General features: G+C 48.7%; 6 protein-coding genes across 6 annotated transcripts; 2 read left to right on the forward strand and 4 right to left on the reverse strand.

The window, feature by feature from the left end:
* Window positions 1–24: 24 nt before the first annotated feature.
* On the reverse strand, window positions 25–1,440 carry F9C07_2281861 (putative oligosaccharyltransferase subunit ribophorin II). The gene is made up of 4 exons (XM_041290772.2): window positions 1,178–1,440; window positions 902–1,100; window positions 566–850; window positions 25–515 (listed from the first exon to the last, which is right to left on the reverse strand). The coding sequence occupies exons 1-4, from the start codon at window positions 1,321–1,323 to the stop codon at window positions 276–278; spliced, it is 870 nt and encodes a 289-aa protein (XP_041144457.2). The 5' UTR covers window positions 1,324–1,440; the 3' UTR covers window positions 25–275.
* F9C07_2150022 (GPI-anchored cell surface glyco protein) lies at window positions 1,441–5,889 on the forward strand. The gene is made up of 3 exons (XM_041290778.2): window positions 1,441–1,807; window positions 1,960–2,354; window positions 2,408–5,889. The coding sequence occupies exons 2-3, from the start codon at window positions 2,268–2,270 to the stop codon at window positions 5,207–5,209; spliced, it is 2,889 nt and encodes a 962-aa protein (XP_041144458.2). The 5' UTR covers window positions 1,441–1,807; window positions 1,960–2,267; the 3' UTR covers window positions 5,210–5,889.
* F9C07_2281864 (3-phytase A) lies at window positions 5,890–9,009 on the reverse strand. The gene is made up of 3 exons (XM_041290773.2): window positions 8,551–9,009; window positions 6,394–8,482; window positions 5,890–6,264 (listed from the first exon to the last, which is right to left on the reverse strand). Exons 1-2 carry the CDS (start codon window positions 8,685–8,687, stop codon window positions 7,129–7,131), a joined length of 1,491 nt encoding a protein of 496 aa, XP_041144459.2. The 5' UTR covers window positions 8,688–9,009; the 3' UTR covers window positions 5,890–6,264; window positions 6,394–7,128.
* On the forward strand, window positions 6,134–6,648 carry F9C07_4837 (uncharacterized protein; the record flags this gene model as incomplete). The annotated part of the gene is made up of 3 exons (XM_071511278.1): window positions 6,134–6,264; window positions 6,394–6,458; window positions 6,569–6,648. 3 exons carry the CDS (start codon window positions 6,134–6,136, stop codon window positions 6,646–6,648), a joined length of 276 nt encoding a protein of 91 aa, XP_071364987.1.
* Window positions 9,010–10,541: 1,532 nt separating the features above from the next.
* F9C07_2066789 (uncharacterized protein) lies at window positions 10,542–11,869 on the reverse strand (the record flags this gene model as incomplete). The annotated part of the gene is made up of 2 exons (XM_071508717.1): window positions 10,542–10,600; window positions 10,690–11,869. 2 exons carry the CDS (start codon window positions 11,867–11,869, stop codon window positions 10,542–10,544), a joined length of 1,239 nt encoding a protein of 412 aa, XP_071364988.1.
* A 7,187-nt stretch (window positions 11,870–19,056) lies between these two features.
* F9C07_4840 (regucalcin like protein) lies at window positions 19,057–20,220 on the reverse strand (the record flags this gene model as incomplete). The annotated part of the gene is made up of 4 exons (XM_041290774.1): window positions 19,057–19,645; window positions 19,714–19,869; window positions 19,944–20,104; window positions 20,188–20,220. The coding sequence occupies 4 exons, from the start codon at window positions 20,218–20,220 to the stop codon at window positions 19,057–19,059; spliced, it is 939 nt and encodes a 312-aa protein (XP_041144461.1).
* Window positions 20,221–23,178: the final 2,958 nt, after the last annotated feature.

The raw sequence follows: 23,178 nt of genomic DNA on the forward strand, positions 1-23,178 counted from the left end.
CTAGCCGAATTGGTCAATGCCTTGGGTGACGTCAGCCATCCATGCGACAACAATTGTTTGTTTACTGCATTTTACTGTTTCAATAGTGTTTCCTCTTCTTATGATTTGGATCGATTCTCTCAGAAATACAATGTGCGTATTTGCTCTATTGACTTGCTTAGGAATTCTGTTACACATGCTGAAAACGAGGCTGATACAGTAATCTAGAAGACAATACAGAAGACAGTATTCAGTCGCATCGAAAGTTTTGCCAGTAAATCCAGTACCGGCCAGATTTACCGAAGACCATCAAGGCGTCTGCCTTGCACTTCACCCAAAGCGCGACTGCCACTGATGAATGCGACCGTGCCAGCCACGGCGACCGCAGGAAGGATCTGGAAGAGTGTCCAGGACCGATAGTACAAGAAGAAGATCCCTTCGATCGAGAGAAGAGAGCCGAGGAAGACACAGTGGGAAACAGGGGATGCCTTCAAGGCTTTGGGGAGGTGGCAAACGTTGGCGCCGAGGAATAGCCACTGGACAAGTTAGACTAGCTATGGTCGAAGGAGAGTAAAAGGACACTTACCACACCAGCAAGAACGGGAAGAGTGCCAAGCACCATTGCCACAAACGCGAGAGTGATGACAATCGGTGGGCTTCGGGCATCCTCCTTGAAAATGTGGTGGATCTCAGGAAGCTTTCCGTATCTCGAGACCTCAACCGTCGGGACTGGCTGATCGGGGTTCCGGGTAACGGCCAACTTGAACGCAGCGCCATTGTAGGCCTCCGCGCTGCCAAAAGACCCGATCAAGAGCTTTGCGTCGAGAGGCTCAGCCAAGGAGAGAAATTGAACAGGAAGGTCCTTTTGAGTCTAGAGCCAGCGTTAGTCATGCCTAACAACAGTTGTCCCTTCCGAACGTACCAGCTCAACCCTCGATTTGCCATTTTCCTTCACATTGAAGGGATAAGAGATGTCTAGTCCGGTCTCCGGGTCTTGGAGGAGGAGGAAAACCTGGTGCGCGCGTTTTCCGGAGCTGCCTTCGCGGGCTGTGAGAGTCACCTTCAAGGTGTCGGCACTTCCGAGGGAGACGGGCTTGGTGAGGGCCTTGTTGTCGGGGATACTGTCAATTCAGTCCAATGTTAGCCAATTTCCATTAAGTAAAAACCAAGTTATAGAGTAGTAGACAAGATCACACACTTTTCCTTCAATCCAGAACCGACTCCAGCGCCCTTGGTTTGAACTGACACGGTGGCATCAGTAAACCCCCACGCGGATGCCGCTGCGGTCGGGGCGGCAGTAAAAGCCAGCAAACTGAGCTGGAGGACAGTATTCCACAACTGCATCCTGATTGAGAGATAGACACTTGAAACAGACCAAGCTGGACGGGGTGGAACAATTGCGACGTAGGTGTCCTGAATACGTCGGCCTGCGGACGCAAGCTGAAGAAACGCTAAGATAAGCGCCCGCGGCTTTGGGGCAAGCTGCGGTCCAGTGACCGACCCTCCGCCTTTGCAAGCCCTAATTTCCCGGAGTCTTCAAGTCGGCCTGCCAAACAATTCTTCCTCGCTTTACGATCGGCTTGATGGCTTCGTCAACTACTGCGACAACCCGCTAAATCGTCAAACACCCCGATAGTCACTCCTTCACCTTCGCATAATGTTCTATTTTGCGTTTATCTAGCACCGGGAGCGCCCCTGCGACTGCAGTACGCCTTACGTTAGACCTCCTTCGCCTCCGCTACACCGACGAGCCACCCTGTGCTTAACCCTCGGACGCCGTCTTGAAAGCCGTTCTGGTCGCTATCGCTGTATTGTCCCCCGCTTATTGGTACGTCAGTGGACGTTATATATCTCTCACACTCCCATATCCTGGATTTGACGGCGTTCTGGTGTTTCCAGGAGTTGCCGCTCCTGCCTGGGCCCAATTCGGAACCAGCTGTTCAGTTTGGCACAGTTCGCTGATTTTGCCTTGCAACACAGGAATAGACAGGATACCTTGTACTGAGAAAATAAGCTAGTCGAGAAAGCGATCCAAAAGAACCAACAATACCCCGCTGATCCTGGTGAACCGGTAAACCTCGCATTCGAAGTGCCGATGGTCGAACTTTGCTAGAAACTGGTGGGCCTATTGTTTATTGAGGAAACCTGAGGAATAAAGGAGGCTGCTTGTAAACGGCAAAAAGTGAGGCAACTGTTTGAGACTGCTGTTGTTCGTCTTGTTTGCTTAGGGCTCAGTGCACAGTCAACCCTAGGCGGGGGTTGTCAGACAATTCACTCATTCGTATTGAATGCTAACAACAACAAAAGTGGCTGGTAGATCTTCTGTTACTCGGGGAGAGGCCTCGCCGGCGCCTTCGCTCCTGGATTCGGCTTCTGTAAGTGTTTTACTACCTCTCTTTGTCTGCATTATCTCTGACCAACTATAAAGAGAAACTCCCGACGAAGCTCTTCTCGCGCTTCAAGGAAAGCAACGCGAGAACTTGAACTCAATCTCTCTCATCCATCTCGTTTGGCAGTGTCTCTACCCCCAACCCCTATCACTTCCTCTTTTGAAGAGGCGTTGTCGTCAACACAGCGTGCTAAGAGACACCGCTCTGTCAACTACTACGAAAAGACGCCAAAGTCCAAAGGAGCCGAGACTCCGGACCAGAAGAACGCATCGTTCTCAGCTCAGCCATCAGGCAGCGCCTCTAGAAAGAGTAGTCGTAGTCGCAAGTCCGAGAACGCTGACAAAGACGTTGTCAAGGCGCGTGATTCCACGGGTGACCAAGCTGTCACTCCTGCCTCTACCTCTAATCCCAAACGCAAATCTCAAACTGAGCAATCTACCCTGCACACATATCTGCAGAAGAAGCCTCAAGAAAGGCGAAAGACCTTGACTACACAAGCTGAGGCATCTGATAAGAACAACCCTAAATCTGACTCCAAACACGACCTCAATTCTCCAGCCATGGGTGCCGCAGTATCTAGCAGCCGCAAGACTAGGAAGTCTATCCCAGCTAAGCTGAACGGCATTGAGAGCACTGAAAAAGCTACTCCTAAATCTAAATTGGCCACTCGTCTCTCTACTCCTGTCTCTCGCAAAGACCGCAAGTCTAAGAGTCTTGTCGAAGCTGAGCAAGTGCCCAAGTCGACCCCTCGTGTCAAGCCAGAATCGACCCCAGCTGTGAATTCAATGTCTAAAGCAGACAAATCCCAAGCCTACATAACTGCAGACCCAGTTACTCCAGCTGAGCGGACTCCTGTCTCAACCCCGAATGCCACAGTAACAAGATCCCGTCGCAGAGACCGCAAGTCTGCCAGAAAGTCCATGGCAGGTCGCTCGCAACTGGCGAATGAATCGTCTCAAACAGATACTGCGACCAATACTGATGCCGAGGATCGCAAACCAGTCATTCAGGACTCCGACAAACCTGCTTCTCAGGACTCGGATAAGGGAAGCTCGGAGCCTCAGCAAGCAACCAAGAGACCGAGCAATACTGTAACCCTGAGTCTGGGCCGCAAGTCTCTCGAGTCTTTTGTTCAGAAAACTCTCGAGTCCGCCTCCTATGGCAATGAAGTCGCTGATAGCGTTGAGGGGACCCCCGTCCGCGTGTACGATGATTCTTATCATTTTGATTATGATACGGATATGTATCGCAACAATTTCGGTCTCGATGGCCAAATGGACACACCGGCCTCACCTACAAGCTTCTCCACAACTACCTCCACCGGCGCGCGAATGTCCGGCCGGACCCGAAAGCCTACTATCAGGGCATTAGAGTCCCTCGAATCAGAGCGGCGTTTCCGCCGACCCCGGGCCCAAACGCCCGGAAAGGCTGAGTCGTCCGCGACCGGGAAACAGAGTGACAAGGCACCCAACGGACAGAAGGATGCTGAGCAGCCGAAGACAGCGCCAGCAGAAACTACGCAGGTGCCATCTGCCACCCCACAGCCAGATGTGGACGCCTTTGCCCGCCGGATATTTGAGTTGGCCGCGGCAGCCGTTTCAGACGACTTTGTGCCGGCGCCTGAAGCTGACACCTGGCTCGAACAGCTGCGAAAAGAGTACCAGGGCAAAGGGGATACGGAGGTTGCCGCAGTTGCGGCGGTGGTTGAGGGAGAGAGTAGGCCACCCTCGGATGACCAACCTACTACAGAACAGTGGACTGACGAGGATGGTTGGACGCACACAGGTCAAATTAATCAGTTTGGAGAGGAGTACGTCGTTGTTGGCCCTGATTTTGAGTGGTACAGGCCCAACAATACGTACGGGGACAAGCAACTGCCCGAGCCCCCTGTGCGCCTAAGGTCCCTAGAACAGTCCGAGAAGGATCGTATTTTCGGCTTTCCACCACGTATTGGAGAGCGTAACCTGCCTCGTGCAACCAATTTTCCGTTCATGATGGAGGACGTTTATCACGAACGGGCTAAGATTAAGGCCCGCGAGGAAGCCCGGCAGAAGGGCATCACCGTTGACAGGTCGATGTCAGTCCCTCAGATTGAGGCACTGATCGACCGGCACAGCAAGAGCGGCAGCTCGCAATCGTCTGAGACTCCGGCTCCAGCTCCAGCTTCCGCAAAGAGTTCGAAACCGGACAGGCCCGCTGGGTCCCGGAAGCGACGACGTACGGAGCCCGCTATCCCAAGCGAGGCGCCCTCAACCAATGATTCCACCACAGAGAGTACACATAAGCCTAAGAGAAGACGCAAGAACACGGTAGGAGCATCGGCACCGACCCCGACTGAAACAGAGCCTTCATCCGAAAAGCCCAAGACCCTCAAACTCAAACTCATCTTCTCGAAACGTGAATTGCCAGCAACTCCTTCTGCTTCCAACACGACTAACACATCTGCCAAACCGAAGAAGCGCCCCCATTCCGAAATCGAGACAGACGGCGACAACGCCGCCAGCAACGGTCCTTCGAAGAGCCCTAAAACCGCTTCATCCAATCCCACGACTACCCCCAGACGCCTCCTCAAGCTCTCGACCCCGAAACAAGGACAGAAGGAGAAGAGCAACGCTGCTCCCACCTCCACCCCCGAAGTCCCCCCTTCCGCTGATCAGAATTCGCTTACAACCCCGGGCGGACGTCCTCGTCGTCGCGCAGCAGCAGCATTGATGGCCGAGTTTCAGAACCACAAAGAGGAAAGGGCTCGCAGAGCCAACGCGCGCAAGAAAACCAACCCCGATAATCCCGATGAGCCGAATTCCAGTCAGGCTTCTGGCTCCTCCGCGAAGCAGCACTAGTGGCTGACCATTCTACATCTACCCTCTGAATACGATAATTCCAGTCAACGTTTCTTTTTCTTCATACGTCCTAGCCCATTTCTAAGTCCTCTTTAATCCTTTATTCAAGTGGCCACAAGTCACACCCTGATTCATTAGACATTTGAACTATCACGGCGTTATGAACGGTCATCGGAACAAGCATAGCGAAAATTTTTCAAAGATATGGCAGGCAATTGCACTGGCGTTTTATGTTTGTTTCTTTTTTTTTTATTTTATATTATGTGAGAGGCTCTTGTGGACTTTTCTTGCAGCTGTTATTCGTGCTTTTACTCCCCCTCGTGTGTTGTCCTCCGTCTTGTTCACCATGGTTTATGACAAGGTGGCTGGACTGGACTGAACACGGTACTTCCTCCTCCCCTGTCCTCAACACAGGACAAGAGAAGAGAAAACGGGACTGTATTATTGTTTCATTTCTTCCTGTACAGTGACACTTGCATTTTCGCATTTATTTTTGTTTTCCAATGTACGCGCATACGCATAGCAAATCCGAACCAGAGGAAATGGCCAGGATTAGAAGCAATTAGTTTACTTTGCGGGGTTTAATGGTTATCTTTCGAAGCATGTTCCAGCATAGGATTTCTTACAATCAGCCTGTGGAATCAAGAATGGGACGAATTGAATTGATCTATCGATAAACATCACATCCATATACATACATACCCCAGGAAAAGATTGATAGGAAAAACAGTTGTAGCCTGAGGCATCAGTCCGAGAAAGGAAACGCAAAGAACTAAACTACACCTGACTTTTCCGCCTCCAACCCATCTTCTCATCAATCCACATCACTTCAGAAAGCACTTCCACATACCATCCCGAACCCAATTATATCTTACAGTAGAAAAACACAGAAAAGAAAAGGAAGAAAGAAAGGAAAAAAGAAAAATGTCCAACCAACAACCCCGCGTAATCATCAACCCGCAATCCCTTCAACGACCACCCCATCCACCCCGGCGCGGTCCACAAAGTGTACGGGATATTCGGCAAACGAAGGAATATAAAATTGCTGCTAGACGGTATGTTTCTTATATTTATATTTCCTTATTTATCTCAAGATGAAGATATGGGCGAGTTTGTGGACTCGGGTTGACCATTAACTATGCTCGTGTTGAATTGGAGATCATCTGATATTGACAATGTGATAGATGGCTTTCAACGATCGTGGCGTTGCCTATTTTGATGTATACTTCTTATGTGCTTTATGAGAGGAGTGAGTTCTTTTTTCTTTTTCTTGTTCTTCATTCAATTCTTTTTTTTTTGTTCTTTTAATCCTTGTTTTTGTTTGGGACTGGGTAAAGGAGTGCTGATCTGGTTGTTTAGCTTATTTGAACAAGAGCCAGAAGCATTTGGCTCGGCCGTCAGGGTCTGGGACGGAGGAGAGGAAGGATGGGAGTGCTTGATCTAGTAGTTTTGGGGGATGGCTTTTTCTTGTCTGGTTTAATTGTATATTAGTTTGTGGGATTGGGGTATTCATGAAATGTTTTCTTGGTTGGGATGTGTTTGTTGTAGGGTCAGGTTGTATTTGTATAGAGCTGGTTTGTGTTAGTATGGTGTAGGTTGTTGTTTAAGACCACTTTGTTTGGTTTGGTATGGTGCTCGTTGAGATGTTTCTGGGGGTAAGGAGATGTGTGCTTTTACTTTTTCATGCGAGGATTGTGTAGAACATGTTGTAGATGATGGAGGGAGTATGATGTCTTAGGATGAGTGTCTATAGCTGTGATTGTGATCTCGATGAAGATGCAATGATATTGCTTTTTATTGAGTGGGTATCGCTGCTCCTTGTGTACAGTTTTGTGTATTAAGTTGCCTTGTATGAATGAAGAAAGTCTGAAAGAAAGACAGAAAGAGTAGAGCGGTGACAACTTGAGTATATCCCCAGCTTAAGCAAAGCACTCTCCCCAGTTTCCACCCGATGTAACGAAGCTCAGTCCTTCGACGAAATCGTCCCGTTTACACCGGCCATACTCATCAGCATCACAGCCTTGCAGCGGAATGACCCGGTCGTTGACCAGTACGCGGACGAGAGGCTCCTTCTCATCCGTGCACTGCATCATCTCGACGTAGGCTCTGGCCCCGAATGGAACGGTCCGGGCGGATGAATATCCGTTCGTCTCCTCAGTGGACTGCACCGAAGTCTGAGAGAGGGGCTCGGTCGTATTATACAGACCAAGCGCGAAGAAAACGGAGGTCATCGTGTTATCGTGCGAGAAGTCCGCATAGAGCGTAGCATTCAGCGGGAAGGTGGCGGGATTTGAGTCCAGCGTGGTATTGGTGGTGGTGTGATCCTTAACCGGAGACTTGGTCAGGCGAGCGATCAGCTCGTTAGCAAAGCCGATGCCCTGCGCAGGTCCGAGAGGGTTTCCTCCACCGTAGCCGTAGTACTTAGAGACTGACTGCAGGTAGTCATATTGTGCCCATTCTTCCTGGGTGAACAAAGCGCAGAAGGGGGATAGCCGACTGCCGTCACGGGTCAAGGCGATGGTGTCGAATGAGCACATGTCCATCAGATAAACCACCTCTTTGCTGGAGAGCGTGGTTCCTGGGAGGTCCTTCTCCAGACGCTCAACAATCGAGGGCGTAAAAACAGCGGTGAACTTGTCCTCTGCGTCATCCCCTGTTGTGCTGTTCTCAAAGGCCGTGCAGAGACTGTGGTCCAACGTGTTGTTGAAACCCTCGGTCTCAGTAATAACTACGTTGACAATAGGAGCAGGCTGGCCCCGCTTAGACTTAGAGTCACCAAGCTTTGCCTTCTGGAAGCCCTCGATGAATTTCTCGCCGGATGCGATTACCCGATCCGAACCCGATGCCCTAATGAAAGGAACGACGTTCTTGGCGAGCTCCTCATAGCGCTGGTAGAACTTGATCCCCGAATCCACCAACTGGTTCTCTCCAAAAGGCGTAAGGTCATCGGCGCCGAGGGAGTAGTTGTAAGATTTCAGGAACGCATACTTCCCGGAGAACGAGGTAGCATTATGCTGGACGGCCTTGATGAGCTTGGCGTACTTCTCAGACTTGCTCTTCGTTGGATACCGTGCACCGTGACGGGAGAGCACTTGGGCAAAGGTAACCTGGCAGTGGTCCGGAACGTCTTCGGACAAGGAAGACTCGTCGTCGACCGAGAAGTAAGGCGAATACTGGCCCCACAAGTGAGAGACCCCGGAGAAGCACTGGTAGCCTTCGTCAACGGTATTGCACGACTGTTGTCTCGGGCTGGTCACCGGAGTGCCGGTAACACTGAATGAAGATCAGCCGCTGTTAGATTAGGGCATCCACTATAGGGCAGCATCTATGGGTGAGCTTACCTCGAGAGAAGGAAGGTAATGGGAAGGAGCACGCTAAGGACCGCCATGATGCTCACGATTGCAACCCTTTTACTGTTAGACAAACGACGGAACAACCCCTCCACGCGGACGGGACGGTCCTCATATAAGCCCTTCATTTCCGTCTCATGTTGATCCCAACCGGAGACCTTGTAACCCTAGCGCAGCTTACGATCCCGCGATATCGGACGGAGATTCAGCCGTGGTGCTAGTGAAGCGGTAGTGTAGTGGGGGTGAAAGAGGATAAGCCTGCAGTGTAAGACATGGTGTCCGATCACCCATGGTTCTTAGGAGGTGCTGATGGGGGAGAATATACGAGAGAGAAACGTCGAGGATAACGTGAGTTGTCTCTGTGACGCTGATAGGCTGTGTTGGGCCCACGTGGTCGCGGGAATGGTGACAAGTGTGCCTGAAGGAAAAGAAAGGGAGACGCAGGGTTCCATAATCCTAGACATCCCTTCGGAATCCGGTCGGACTTCTATTCAATTGAAGTTAAGATCTGTGGTTCAAGCTTGATCAACTCGTACAAGGCGACGGTCGCAATGATCCACTTCTAACGAGCGGGAAGCCGTTGCTTTAGCCGGTTTGATATTGATCAGCCACGGGTTATCAATCAGTCAACTACAGCCAATACACTTCCCACGCTTTGCGCGAATATTCCTTCGAAGTCTGGTTAAAGATGGTTATTTATGTAATATCCTTTTTTCTTTCCTCTTTTTCCTGTCGAATTTTTTTTTCTCTCTCTCTCTTCTAATATTCGCCCTTCCTTAGTCTCGGGACAACCCGTATATTCCAAGTCAAGATGTGGAAACCTCACGGAGAGCTACAAGATTCACATGGCCGTCAACAAAGACTGGAATCGTCGGGAAAACGCACCAGACAAAAGACAATGCTTTAATGCTTCAGTAAAACAATCTAATGACCTAATAAAATCTCGTTGTGGTGCTGGGGGCCGCATCTGATAATCTCTACCCGTGCATCTCATTTGATAACGATCATCGTCGGTTGTCGGAGAGTCCGACAGAGATCCACAACGGTTGTTGACATTGCCTTGTTTTTTTCTTTTCTTTCATTTTTTCTTCATTTCTGTGCTTTCGCTCCTTTTTCCCGTTTTGCCTGAAGTCTTCAAATATTCTCATTTTTTTTTAGATGTATTTCTTGTTCTTGTTCTTGGGCAATGATATTGTACAGCTCTATGGTAGATACCACAATCCCAAGTTTGAGTAGCCAAGTCTTTGAAACAGTAATGGGGAGATCGCTCTCAGTTGCACGCTCAAATCCAAATCAGAGCCGTGGTGGTATCTTTCGTCTAACGGGGTCCACGGTCACAAGCAAACCAGAACAAATCCAACAACACCGAACAGCCCAAGATCAAGGGACGCCTCGCAGTTGTCACCTTCCAGGTGCCATGTAGAAAAGAAATTCAGCGAGGCGAATCAAATCGACGTCAATGCAAAGCGGACAGACTCCTTTCCAACATTCTCAACCAAAATGAACAGGGGTAAAGCAAACTATAAGCAAGAAGGTGAAAACATTGAGAGCTAAAGCAGACAAAATATATGCAGGAATGTCAGGAATCCAGTTCGCACGAATCAATAAGAATGCTTTTCGCCGTTCGAATAATCCAAAACCTCCATGATGATCGCACAAATGACACAATCTCCTCCAATGCAGTATGATTCTCGCCTCAGGCGGTGTATTGAAATATGGTCAAGTAATTATTTCCGCGGATCTCCTTAGATGCCAAAATGGGCAGCCGACGAGCCGCAGGAGAAAGAATGTTAAAGAGACGGCGTGCTCCTTTCAAAGTCGCACGGAGATCCCCTCAAAAGAAACAGAGGGAAGCTGGACATAAGCTGGGACATATGAGCCCAATGTCTTGCTTCCATCATCAAGTGCGTGTCCAAGGCCCAGGGAACTGTGGCAGTGATCTTGCCTGCTGTTCGTCTGCTAGAGTCCCTCGACTTGTCCAGCTACCAGTTGATCTGGTCGCCGATGCGGGCGGTGGCACTCCGCTTGGATCCACAACTCGCTGTGTGGTGTCTGTAGTAGGCCACGCCTGATGGTCACGATCCGAGGGTTGAAAGGAGCGTGGAGAGGCTGGCCGGGCCGGGATTTGACCGGAAGGCGCCAGACGGCTGACGTGCTCGCGGTAGAAGTCCCTCTCGGAGCGGTAAAAGTCGCGCTCTTGCATCAAGGCCCGAATCTCTTGGGCCTGCCTCTGCAGTAATTCCGTTTGCTTCCGGATTTCATCCTGCTGAGCCGTGATCTTCTGCTCCATCTGCAGCTCGTTTCGTTTCCTATTGCGGAACCTCCTCGAGGCATCGCTATTGGCCTTTCGCTTCTCGGCCTGGCTAGACGAGCCAGATTTCAGGTCTAGGATGCAGGGGATCATCCCGGGGTAAGGGGGATTTTCCGGCTGGGAGCCAGGCAGGACGACGGGCTCTTCACTCACATGCTTGTGCCCTGCAACTACTGAAGGCAGTCGGCTGACTGGCTCCATCTTCGTATGTGGAGTGGAATGCATATATGATGGCGCAGGCTGTGGGCCAGAAGCAGGAGTAGCCGCAGGAGACGACCGTCCGAACTGACTAAAGGTCGAGATGGGTGTCGTAGGGCTCGTCTCCTGGGGGCTCGGGTTTGGTGTCGGATTAGCACTTGTCCGGCGGCTATGGAAGGTTGGTGTGGAATGCACGGACACTGGAACAGGCTGTTGATATCCTGACACGGACATCGGCTGCCCAGTTACCGAATCCACAGGCAAGGGTGAACCAGGCGCCACGGTATATGTTCCCGGGAGTGTTTCTTGAACTAGTGGAGACTGGGAAGCACTCGCTTTTCGTGGATAACCGACTCCAGAGCTGACAAAGCGAGCTGATGGTGAAACGGGAGTGATGATCTGGCGGCTCCTCATGCCTGGAGATGTCGATAGGCGCTTTGCGTGTGTTGAAGGAGATGGGAGATGTACTGTTGCGGGAAGGAGATGTTGACGAGACGGGGAGGTTGAGAACTGGTCTCCCAACCCTTCCCGACCAGTTTCCGCAGAAGCGGATACTGATGGTGCTTTCGCCGGGGGGTTCAAGATAGAGTCGACTCCAATGGGACGAAGCTGGGTAGAATTCAGCGGGGGCTCCACAGGGGTGGAGGGATGCCACGAAACAGGCCGCGGACGTCCAGGCTCGCGGCCGCTCAAAGACGAATCCTCGTCTACGAAAGGGCGTTTCTTCTCCAGGACACAGTGCTTCTCAGTTCGAAGGGCATCTTCTGATGAAGGGCCTGTCACTGGAGAAATCGGCGACATATGCTCCGAGTCTCTTTCGATGGACTGCCGCAAGAAGCTGGGGCATGGCGGGGCCCCCCCTCTCTCCAGGTGAGCCGAAGACTCGGGAAGGGAAGAGCGAGAGAGGGCACCTGTCGGTTGGGTGAGATGGTAACCAGACAGCGAATGATAGTGATGAGTGGAATGCCCCGGGTTGGAGTACGGGGTATTAGTCAACACACTGATCGCTAGGGTCGCCACGGTGAAATGGGAGAAAATAAATCGGGAAGGTTAAAGATGGATAGAGACGGGCTCGAGGAAATTATGCAGCTTGATCCCTCGGTAGAATCTCCTCCGTCCTGGGTAGTCTTGAGGTGTACGTATGGAAGCAACAAGCCACTGAAACCACGATTAATCACACCCGTAGTTATTATATGTAGTATAGTAGTGACGCCCGTCAAAATGATATAAAGTCCGAAGGGAAGGAAGAGAGTAGGATTTATATAGTGTTCAATAAGAGGGATAGAAGGAGAAAAGAAATTACAATCCAAAGATAAAATAAAAGTAAGTTCTTAAAATCAAAACGGAACAACGCAAGGGTACCTGTCAGAAGGGTCAAGTACAGAGGTAACGAAGTGGAACAGCAGACTTAGAGGTGGGAATTTGAGGAATAAAAATAAAGATCCAGAGGACAAAGAAAGAAGGTCAGAGAGTCGAAACAGTGATGAGCAGAGGAGAGATGGATATTATTTCTAATTACTATTTTTTCTGAGTCCGGAGGGATGCTTCATATTCACGCTGCCGTTAAGCAAGCAATCCGGCGGTGTGCAAATGGTGAGTGGGACCAAAGTGATGATGGGTTTGCGTTAAACCACAGGCGTGACATGGGAGAGTAACAAAAAAAATTAAATAAAAAAAGGGAAATTTAGAAATTAAATTAAAAAAATAAAATAAAATAAAATAAAATAAAATAAAAATAAAATAAATTTAAGAACAACTAAGACAAGGGACCCAGAAGAGCTCACGCACTGAGAATTGGGAGTCAGAAAAATAAAATAAAAAAAAGCAGTTAGTTAGGTGTTGCTACTCCGTACTCTTAGAGTTGTGTCTAAAGGCCCCATCGCAACAGTCTATTACCAGGCATACTGTACTACTAACGTACCTAAACTCCGTCTTTGAGGCACATACATACTTATACAGGATACCTAACCTAACCTAACTTACTACCTAAAAGGCCCCCAGGATCTTAATGCATGTGCATGGACTGTTAGGCCCATTCGTACATGGATTAGGTACACAGCCGGGTAGGATTACAGACAATCACCTTCGTCATTACACACGCGGTACTGTACGAATCGAAACCACTCAAGGTACCGTACGTACGGAAGCAATCACGGACCAAAAGTACGGATACCACTACTACTACCACTAGAGGGGAACGCTATGATGGAGCCCGGGGAATCGGGAAACATTTAGTTGCGGTCCTCAACGGAATTCCAGAATGCGTTAGTGGGTGATTCTTTTGAAAATGGGATTGATTGTATGTATCCTTAGTCACAACTAATTAATTTCTTTTCTAAATTCCTGGGCAATCGACTGATAATCCAGGAGAGTTACACCTGAAGTGGATCTCAACCTTATTAATATGAAAATGGCAGATTCCATTAGAAAGTAGGCATTTGAGTTCATTGTGAAAGACTCGTCGCTGCACGTACAGGGCGTACAGTACAGGCCGAAAGCCCTACCTGCAGACCTAGTTCTGGGTATAGGAGGGACCTTGAGGCGATGCCTTGACAATAAGAAGAGCTCGCCTAAAAATTGTACCCACCAGAAGATGCACTAAAGAGTGGCTCTTGAGGCTGGGGAAGATGCAAGTGAATTAGAGGCGCCGTCACCATGGTCGTGGACAGGATCGGTGGAGGCCTGAAATTACCTGGTATCATACTAACCAAATGGGTATCTCTGAGGGACCGGAAGGTATCCATAGCGACCTTTCCTAGTAGTGTCCCATGTATTAGATACTGTCTACGGAGTATACATACGTACGCACGGGTTGCTGCTTACCGCCACTATGGGTATGGGAATTCCTTTTTCTTTTTCTTTTCTTTTTCTTATATCTATTTTATTTCATTTTTTTTTATAATAGAGGAGGCCTATATATATAGATATACAAAAGTAGAGCGGACGAAGAGTAGGAAAAAGAAATCAAATGACAGACTAAAAGCTCTCTTACAAACATTAACCCAGTAGTTAGTTCAACATTCAGCACCTATTTGAACCTTAAAAAAAAGAGGCCACGGGAATGGGTTTTCAGCTTCGTCTTGTCCTAAAAGGATAGTCTTACCAGTGTCTTGGAACGCTCTGCCACAGAGCTAATGTCTCACTGCTCTGTCACTTTCTCCAAAGATTCCCCGAAATCCATACGGCTCCGGCAGTTACCGCTTGCATTTAGCATTTGTTCTTGGGAGAAAGAACAACCTCTCTCAAAAATCTAAATTTCCTCGGTGCTTCTACTTTGCCTCGGGACCGGTTATATCAGGTAGCACTAATGGCCCAATCCTGTTAAGAGGAATGTCTGACGTGTGACTGACTCGTGTTGTTAGTTCAACCGATGATCAAGATGATTTTATAATACAAAGAATACCGGTAGCTTCACCTCCGGCTGCCGCTAGTAGTGACTGGCTGGCCGTCCATGGCTCTGGGTAGTCTCATCTGGCCTGTGCTTCTATCCGTCCACCCAAAACGATTAAGTTTTGACACTGTGAGGCAAGTCATTGCGAGTATAGCACCCAAACAAAGGCTGGAGCCGAAAAAATGGGGCGGAGACGATGGTGTCCCATTTTGGATCAACAACTAATTCGAATCACAATGTTGTGCATGCAGGGTAGGGTGCTTCACTTTGGCCCCAAAGTTTGGCGAGTCGTGATTGACAGTCTAAGGGTGCACTAATTGACTTTCTAAAACCTCTGCTGATCGCCGTTGCCCTTCTCCTTATTGTTTGCCCCCACCCTCCCTCATCTTTTGGTCCTGACAGTTGCCCTCTCGCAAGTCATAGCTGGATCAATTCCCTGGAGACGAGGCACCTATACCGCCGGGCACTTAGCAGGGCTTTTGTTTCGAGTTGTTCATCTGCAGCACAGAAAGTATTGGTCCCGGTGGTACACTGGCCCCTCGAATCAGATGAATCATCAACAGGGGGTGAGTATCGTTGACTTCGCCTCTCCTGAGTGGTCCACGGGGTAATCCTGCTTATCCATTCCGTCTTGATTGTGCACTGAAAATCGTGTTGAAGCGGAACCTGATATATGTTGTCTCGGCTACGTCATTGGGCATCAATCACAATGTAGACAGTTGAACAAGGTTTGCAAGGTGATACCTCGTCCAAATCCTCCTCGTTTTCGGTAATAAAGGCTCGAGGAATCCAGAACAGGTGCACGTTCCAACATACCGGTCCCCCGATTAAAGATGGTTAGTACGGACTGTCGTCCATACCAAGTTTTCTTACCCAGGGGAGGGCAAACCCTTTGCGTTGGACACTGAAGGGAATGAATCGATCTCGACCTGCAAACGTAGCGATCTGCAGGCTATACGACACAGCCCGAAACTATGCATAATGAGCAGCAACTAAGCTCCTAGTCATACCGCATGAAGGACTCTGCCAGGAAACTTGGGGGCGACATGCGTCTTGTCAAGTGAACAAGCTGATGCTGCATGTCTCATACAGCAACACTACATGTAAAACACAGATTGACCCAAAGAAAGCATTGAGATCGCTTTGTCGCAGGGAGCAACCCAACCGTGCTGCCTCTCACCGCTTGTGGCTAGTGGCGGTCTTTTTCAACTACTGATTTAACCCCATCAGCTGTTGTTACCGCTTCCTTTCCGAAAAAAGAAAAGAAAGAAAAAGAAGGAAGGAAAAGCAGAGAGGGTTTGGTTCTCCTGTAACTTCCAGAGCAAGTGACAGACCGATGGATTGAAAAAAAAAAAAAAATGATTCTATGCAGCTACGGAAAAAGCATACAGCATACAGCATACAATAGGCAACTGATTAAGAAAAAAGGCAGGTGATAGAAGAAATAGAAATAGTCCATAAATAAGAATAAGAATAAAAGAAAACTGACCAGTAAATAGACCTCTGAAGCGAACAATGTCGGTAAGGATCAGTGAGCTCCATCTTCTGCAGTAGACCAACAAATTACCTGCAGTGAGTTTGGGAAATACTGTGGTGATCTGTATGATGGAGACGCACCATTGGCCAAAATTCAGAAATCGTAATTTTGAGCGCCTCTGGTTGGACTCTGAGGTTACGGAATATTGCTTCCTTCAGTTAGTAGCATACCTAGTCTCAGTGGCTGCCCACCTACACGACCGGCATCATACATTTTAGCTTCGCGTGGACGCAAAGCGTTAGTGTTACAAACTGCGGCCTTCATTGGAGGTCGAAACCCCACGGAGAAAGGCGGTATTCTTATGGACGACTTAGGGAATGATTAACGTCACAAATAGCGGGTTCCCGAGCAGCCTAAAGGGGAACTCGGTTTATTAGTGTCAGTAGACATACTTAATAGTCAACAACGGGTGATGCTAGATCGTGTGGGCCAGAGCGAGGATATGCGTGGTCTGGAATGACAGGTAGCGCAGGATTTGATGGGATTGTTGCGGGTCGTCATGCTTTTCCCAGGCCACATGGTCTGTCGTGCCATACACCCACTATCGTATCCTTTCTTCGGTAGGGAGACTGCTATATTAGTTAGCGTAGATAGTAGAAGATACACCGCGTGGCAGATACTTAGGAGAAAGCTAGTTATATCACCCGTACCACTATTTATCTTTTTGTTTTTGTGTTTTTTTATCACTATTGCGGGAAGTGGAGTCGATACTTCGGTCATCTAGTTCGCATCCGCCATCTACGAAAGCGACCTGAGCCCCGGAATTAGTTTCCGCCTGGTACCGTGGTTTTTCTGGAAGTTGCTTGGTCCAGTTACAGACTACCGAACCTTGGTCTGTCGGAAACGGGAAACGAAACAATAAGGGTAGGAGAACGAGGAATGGGGGGCGGTTATGGAGACGAAGGTGGTGTGAGCACTGAGTATGTGAACGTAGACGCAGATTGCATGAATTAGCTTTAGTTCCACAGGATGTATCGGCGCCTTGTCGCTCAGGCGGCTTTCCAAGAACGCGGTTCGCGGCCTTATCCGCTTAAACTGTAATCCCTCCGAATTCATATCACTTTTTTTTTACGACACAGAAGGATAAGGGATGAGTTCTTTCATCTTTCTCGAAGTCCTATCGGACGGCAGCATGCGAAGATCAGCTAATTATTCCACTCTTCTCACCAATCCGGTTGCATTGACTCTGTGTTATATCTTAACTATTGGCGCTTGATCGCATCGTTGCATATAGAGATTTTAGTCATCGATTTGTTTTCTTTTTCCTCTTCCTTTTTTTTTTTTCTTTTCTACTCTGTCTTGCGCCCCTGAGTCCCAAGTGCACGTCTTCGGTGCCGCTGTATGCGCCACTTAATCCCACCGATAATTGATAGGTCCAATTAGTCTCGTGGCAATTAGGTGAACGGTACTACGTACTCTCCCCTAAAATTTCTATCTTGAGAGAGAGAAAAACAAAAGAACAAGAGAAAAGAAAAGAAAACACTATGGGCTCCACAATTATTTACTGAAAAAGACCGTGTGTGCCGTACATACTATAAACTACAGCCCAGCCAGTATATCTGACGTTACCAAGCTTAACCCTTATCCACTTGGTTGTAGATTCGATACGTGGTAAGCAGATATACACGCCCTTTCTAATTCAATAACCCCCACAAGAAAAGAGGCAATATAAGAAGATAGCAAAACAAGGCATCTGTAGATAACACTAATGCCTCAAGCCTTCCACGAGTGTCAGCATCCTCCTGCATCCCGGAGACCCACCAATGGTGTGCTGTTCCGAGGAACCCTTCAATAGGATTCCTAGATATCCAGGTCAAACTTTGACCTAAATCCCACAGCATGTACGGGATATGCATGCACTGTCATAGGTCACGCTTGCCGTCCGCCAACCTTGGAACCGGAGGAACGAAGGAAGACTTCCGAGCTTTGCGCGGAACAATCACACTGCATCCGATCTCTTAGATACTGTATGCATGCTGCATCTGTTTACTTACTCACACAGAACAATGCTATTATGGAGGACAGGGGGTCTGCTGGGATGATCAAATCTAGAACTGAGATTTTGATGCATTTCACTCGGCTACTCTCCGTATGGATTACGAAACTACTTGTTCCCTCGTACCCGGCATACTGTATGTATAACATACCAGATGAACTGTCCCGAGCCCGCTTAGACTTTGGCTTCCTGGTTATATAATCGCATATGGGGCGATTTCTTTAATAAAATAATCTTCTATAGCCCTCAGATTCAAAGTTATGGATCGTTTATATCTCGTCAGCCCATGAAATACTAGTAGCACACTGTCTTTTGTATGACCTTCCACCCAATCCCCACCGATACTACGCTTTATCATACGAGGGGGAAAACTAAAAATAAAAATAAATAAAAATGGATATAGAAGCTCCAGACAGATGTAGTTTCGGATGTTCTATGGTTACAAAATAGATCCCTTCTTACATGATACAGATACGAAGATTTCTTCAGCTTGATTTTCCCATATTTAAAAGTACGTGCATGGCCTTCCACCTTATTGGATGCCGTCTCAAGGCTGCGGTCACTCCCGCACCTAAAGTAAGCCCAATCTGCAGCCATCGGTCGTCATCATTCTTACACCTAACACAAACATCTTCATACTGGCTTTGAACTTGAACAAATGGACTACTGCAAGGGATTACTTCGGCGAATACTCCATGTGCATCGACGCCAAGAGTCCAGAAACCGCTCGACCAACGAATTGTCCAATAGTTCGAGGGACAAACGTACTGGTCGCACAAGGACTCGATGACCTTCTGTGGCTGTTGGGATTTGCATATCTTTCGGTCCTCCGGGAAACAATCCGAGTTTCAGTTGTGAGAAAAATCTATTCAAATTTCCCTTCCCGAAAACACGGAGGTGTTTCACCTCGGCAAACACATCTGAGTTGCTATCTATAGGTAGACAGGGTACTTCCTAATGAACGGCGCGATGGTCCCACGGGATGACTCCCAATTGGTATCTGATTGATCTTCTCCAGGGCTGTGTGGCCATTGCTTCGTTCTCCAACTAGGATTATACATACATCAGTTTTGGAACCGAAACTCATTCTTGGGCTTGCCCCTGATTCCCACGTCAACTCTATAGACTCGCCCTCCATACCGAATTGAGTTCGGGAACTGCTCATCATCGGTGTCATCCTTGGCAGTGGTGATGAGTAGCTCAGTCCCCACAAAGATCGGACAGGTGATGTTTCTCGTGGGAAGCGACACTTCTCCAATGACTTTCCCTTCCGGTGAGATACGGATGACTTTACCACCCCCGTAAATGGCGCTCCAGATACAGCCTTCTGCATCAATGGCAAAACCATCAGGTTCCTTTGGTTCTCCCAGGTCAAAGTGGACTCTACGGTTGCTAATCTCTCCGGTTTGGGCATCGAAGTCATACGCGTAAATTTTGCCAGTGGGTGAGTCGGTCAGGTACATTGTATCGTCTGCATGGTTCCAACCAATCCCATTAGGAATAGTCAGACCTTCGACCATACGGCGCACTTTCATGTCGGGGTCCAGTCTGAAAAGAACGGCCTCGTTGACCGGGGACTGCACTTTGGGGTCATTCATTGAACCCGCCCAGAATCGCCCATGGCTGTCGACTGCCCCGTCGTTGAAACGCATTCTGTTTTGGGTGAAACCGCTTAGTCAGATCTTACGAGCAGTAGCTGAGCAAACTTGGATTTCACTCACATGCGGGCTCTCTCTGGGTCCTTCTGGTCATCCCAAACCTTGGAGATATACGAGAGCTGACCCGTGGCGCGGTCGAGAAGAGCATATCCATGTTTTGCGGCTACAATTATCTGGCCGTTGTAGGCATCGCCAGAATCTTTGATGTTGGCAGTTACCCTAAATTCCCGTTTCTGCTGATCAGTTCAAGGTTGCCGAAAAAGCTACAGCTGCAGGGGTGTCTGTCCACGCACCCGATGGAAGCAGACGTATCAATAGTCTTCAATGAGTCTGGGCCTTTGGCTAAGTCCACCACATAGAACTTCTGCTCCCAGATATCAACAAAGCGGAACTCATTTCTGGGCTCATCATAGAACGGTCCCTCCAACAAGGTCCCTGCGATATCGATGTACGGCTAATGGTTGAAAAGTGAGAATGAATCCAATATTTACGCCTCTCCACCCGTGGCAATACCGCGCAAGGTGTTTAAATTCCTACCTCAGTGACCGTCCATTTCTGGAACGCTGACATGATGATAATCCGATTAAGAAAACTAATTAGCCCAGGAGGCCGTGCTTTTGATTTCGGTAACTGAACGGTACCACACTGAAGGCGCTGAATCTGGACCCGGGGCAAGAAAACGAGCCGACAGTAACCAAAGATAGATGGCTACTATCAATAACCTCGTGGGAACGTGGGCTGTCCGGGCTGTGCGTTGTGACCGGTGAGAAGGCCAAAAGGGGATGAGGGTCGATTCAATAGTCTGACCAGATTCTTTGAGGGACTAACTTATCCAGTGTCGTGGCCGTGGGCGCCAAGACATTCACCCCACATGACTGATCGATGGGAATTCTTACTCTCACTAAGGTCAGCTCCGTTTCTGATACGCATAAATCATCCTATCAGCGGGTCGCCCCCGGCGAGCCTAGTATTGGTGCCAATGGTACTACTACGGGTCCATGACGCTGGATTTCATACACCGCTTTCCTCGGCATAGTGTCCGATGACGAGGTTTGTTTACTCTCAAGCGAAAGTACCTTTTGACGAACTAGTCCCAGAAATTGCTCCTTCAGGAGTTGGTGGCTCTTTTCAGTATATGGTAAGGTATCACTGACGCAGTGGTCCAAAGAGGAGAGGGACGTGTGGATAGCCAAGGTATTAAAAGAAAAATTAGAATTTTGAATTATAGGGGTAAAAAAGTACGCCCCAAGATCCTTAACGGTTCAGCAGGATAATTCCCCGGACCAATTGCTTCTCAAACTATTGGACTTCTGGTGGACATGATTATTGAGAAATCTGCACCAGGACACGTATCCACAAAATGGGGCTACCACACGTCATGTGAATAAGCAATGCGAGACAACAAACGTGGTCATAGAACTTGGAAGGGGAGTAATACAAGAGGAAATCACTCAGTCTGCTGCTCGATGCGCTCGATTAATCAAAAACTGCCGCCTGGGATTTCCACCGTGCGCGCGTCTTGGGCGTTTTAAAGGACCGTGGCCGCGGTGCGGCAAACTTCCCGTGTTACGCCTCATTTGTTCCAGACTAGGACCTCGGGTGGAGAAATCAGGAAACGGGGTCATATCAGCAAATAGGAACTCATCCGGCCTTTCCTCCTTGGAGCTGGACAGTCTGGAAATGAATTAGCTGCCGGTATGTCTATCCCAAGCCTTAAGCAAGCTGCGTGACAGAATTGAGGTCGCCTTGCTACTGGAAGGCTCCACTTTCGTCCCTGGTGGTTCCCTGGTTGCAGACACGGCACAACGGACAGGGTCCCAAGGTCCCGGACTTTTGGCGCAGCTTGCCTTACCAGCTGGGGATTCTGGAGTACAGCCGTTAAATGACAAGTTTACATTGCTTTCTGCATTGATCACCAGTTCTTTGTGCATCTTCTAAGGCCTCTGCCACCACAAAGCCCTCTTCCTGCATTGCTGGCCTGCGGTCAGACATGCTCAGAAGTCTGGGGGTGCTTCCATTCCGTCCGTCCAGATCCGAAGAATGAAGCGGCCCACTAGACTTCTTCCAATTCCTTCGATTGAGGTCTAGCAGCGCGGCAAGACTATCCAATTCGGCAGCGGATAGGCTGTCTGTGCTACTAATGCTAGAAGTTCTAGCGAAGGCCGCAATCCTGAGAGACTCTGTCTTAATGCCGTTCGTTTAATGAGGGCGGTCTGGCAATGCTCAAGACGTTAAGTGTCGCATATACTCCGTAACGTGGTCGAGAACCGGCCGAAATGTCTCTGGGGTGATCGCCAAAATAGTGCTAAAGCTACTCCATCCACCAAACAAACGCCAGCTTCAGTGAGATCTACGGTGCATCAAAAGTCTACTTTGGACAGAGTCGCTTTCAGCTGTGACTGTCGGTCTGCCGTACAGGAAGCTTGCCAACGGTCGTATTTGTCATATTGATAGATCGAAGGTATAATTCTATTTTCCCTCCTCCCCTTCCCCCTTAATTTCTTCCGAGGTAGCAAATTCCAACAAGCGGATTCGGCCAGCTCAAACTTGGATGCATTGCTGGGCCGTTAAGTGCACCTGCAGATGCAAACCAGCCGCTTGATATTTAATGTGATCCACCCAACGAATACACGGGTCCAGTTACCGGGTTGAGCAGCTGTGGAAAATGCGGTGTAAGCTCACGTAGGACGCAGCAGCGTATCCATTCTTCTCCGTCCTGCCTCAAGGATTGGAATTCCACTGTCCAACCGTTGAGAATGGATCCAAACCCGGTGCATCGGTAGCGATAATCGAAAAGGTATCGACTGATGTACATCCATGATACGTTCTATGATAAGCCTTCGCAGAGATCCAATGCAGATGGGAATGGATTTAGGTAAGCAGCCTCACATGATCAATTCTTCATGCAATGCATGACACAATCCGTAACTTACATGATGGATGCATGATAGGTGATCTTGTACCGTACCGTTTCAGACGGTATCAGTACCCGTACCAGACGTACCGAATACCAGGCGTCATGACCGGAATTCGATCAATTGAAACCCACTCTCAGGCCCTTAATTTTTATTTATTATTATTATTATTATTGTTATTTATTTATTTTTCATTTATTTGCCTTTTGTCATTATTTGTTCTCCCCTACTGCATGAAATCCGTCGCCAGATAAGAATGAGATCCCACAACCCCTCCCTTCCACGATCGAATCACCGCCGTGAAGTCAGTCCTCGGGTGCAGGCAAGATAGACCTCCACAGCAAATAAAGAAGCCAAAATCCCTACCACGCAGCCCAACTAAAAGCAAATCCAAATAAGGATTGCTGCATGCTGCAGCTAAAAAGATAGGATCCCACTCCAGAGCTGCCACGACAGACACTTCAAGAAACCCAACCAACGGGCCAACCACACCGCAGCATCGAAAATCCAACGCTTGGCTTTTTGTCATTGGAGGGGTATTTTTCGATTGCCGCGATTTTCCTCTCTTTTTCTCTTCTGCCTTCCCCATCTGAATGGATCCTTTCTTCCATGT

Source organism: Aspergillus flavus, chromosome 3 (assembly GCF_009017415.1).
Source record: "Aspergillus flavus chromosome 3, complete sequence".
NCBI lineage: Eukaryota > Fungi > Ascomycota > Eurotiomycetes > Eurotiales > Aspergillaceae > Aspergillus > Aspergillus flavus.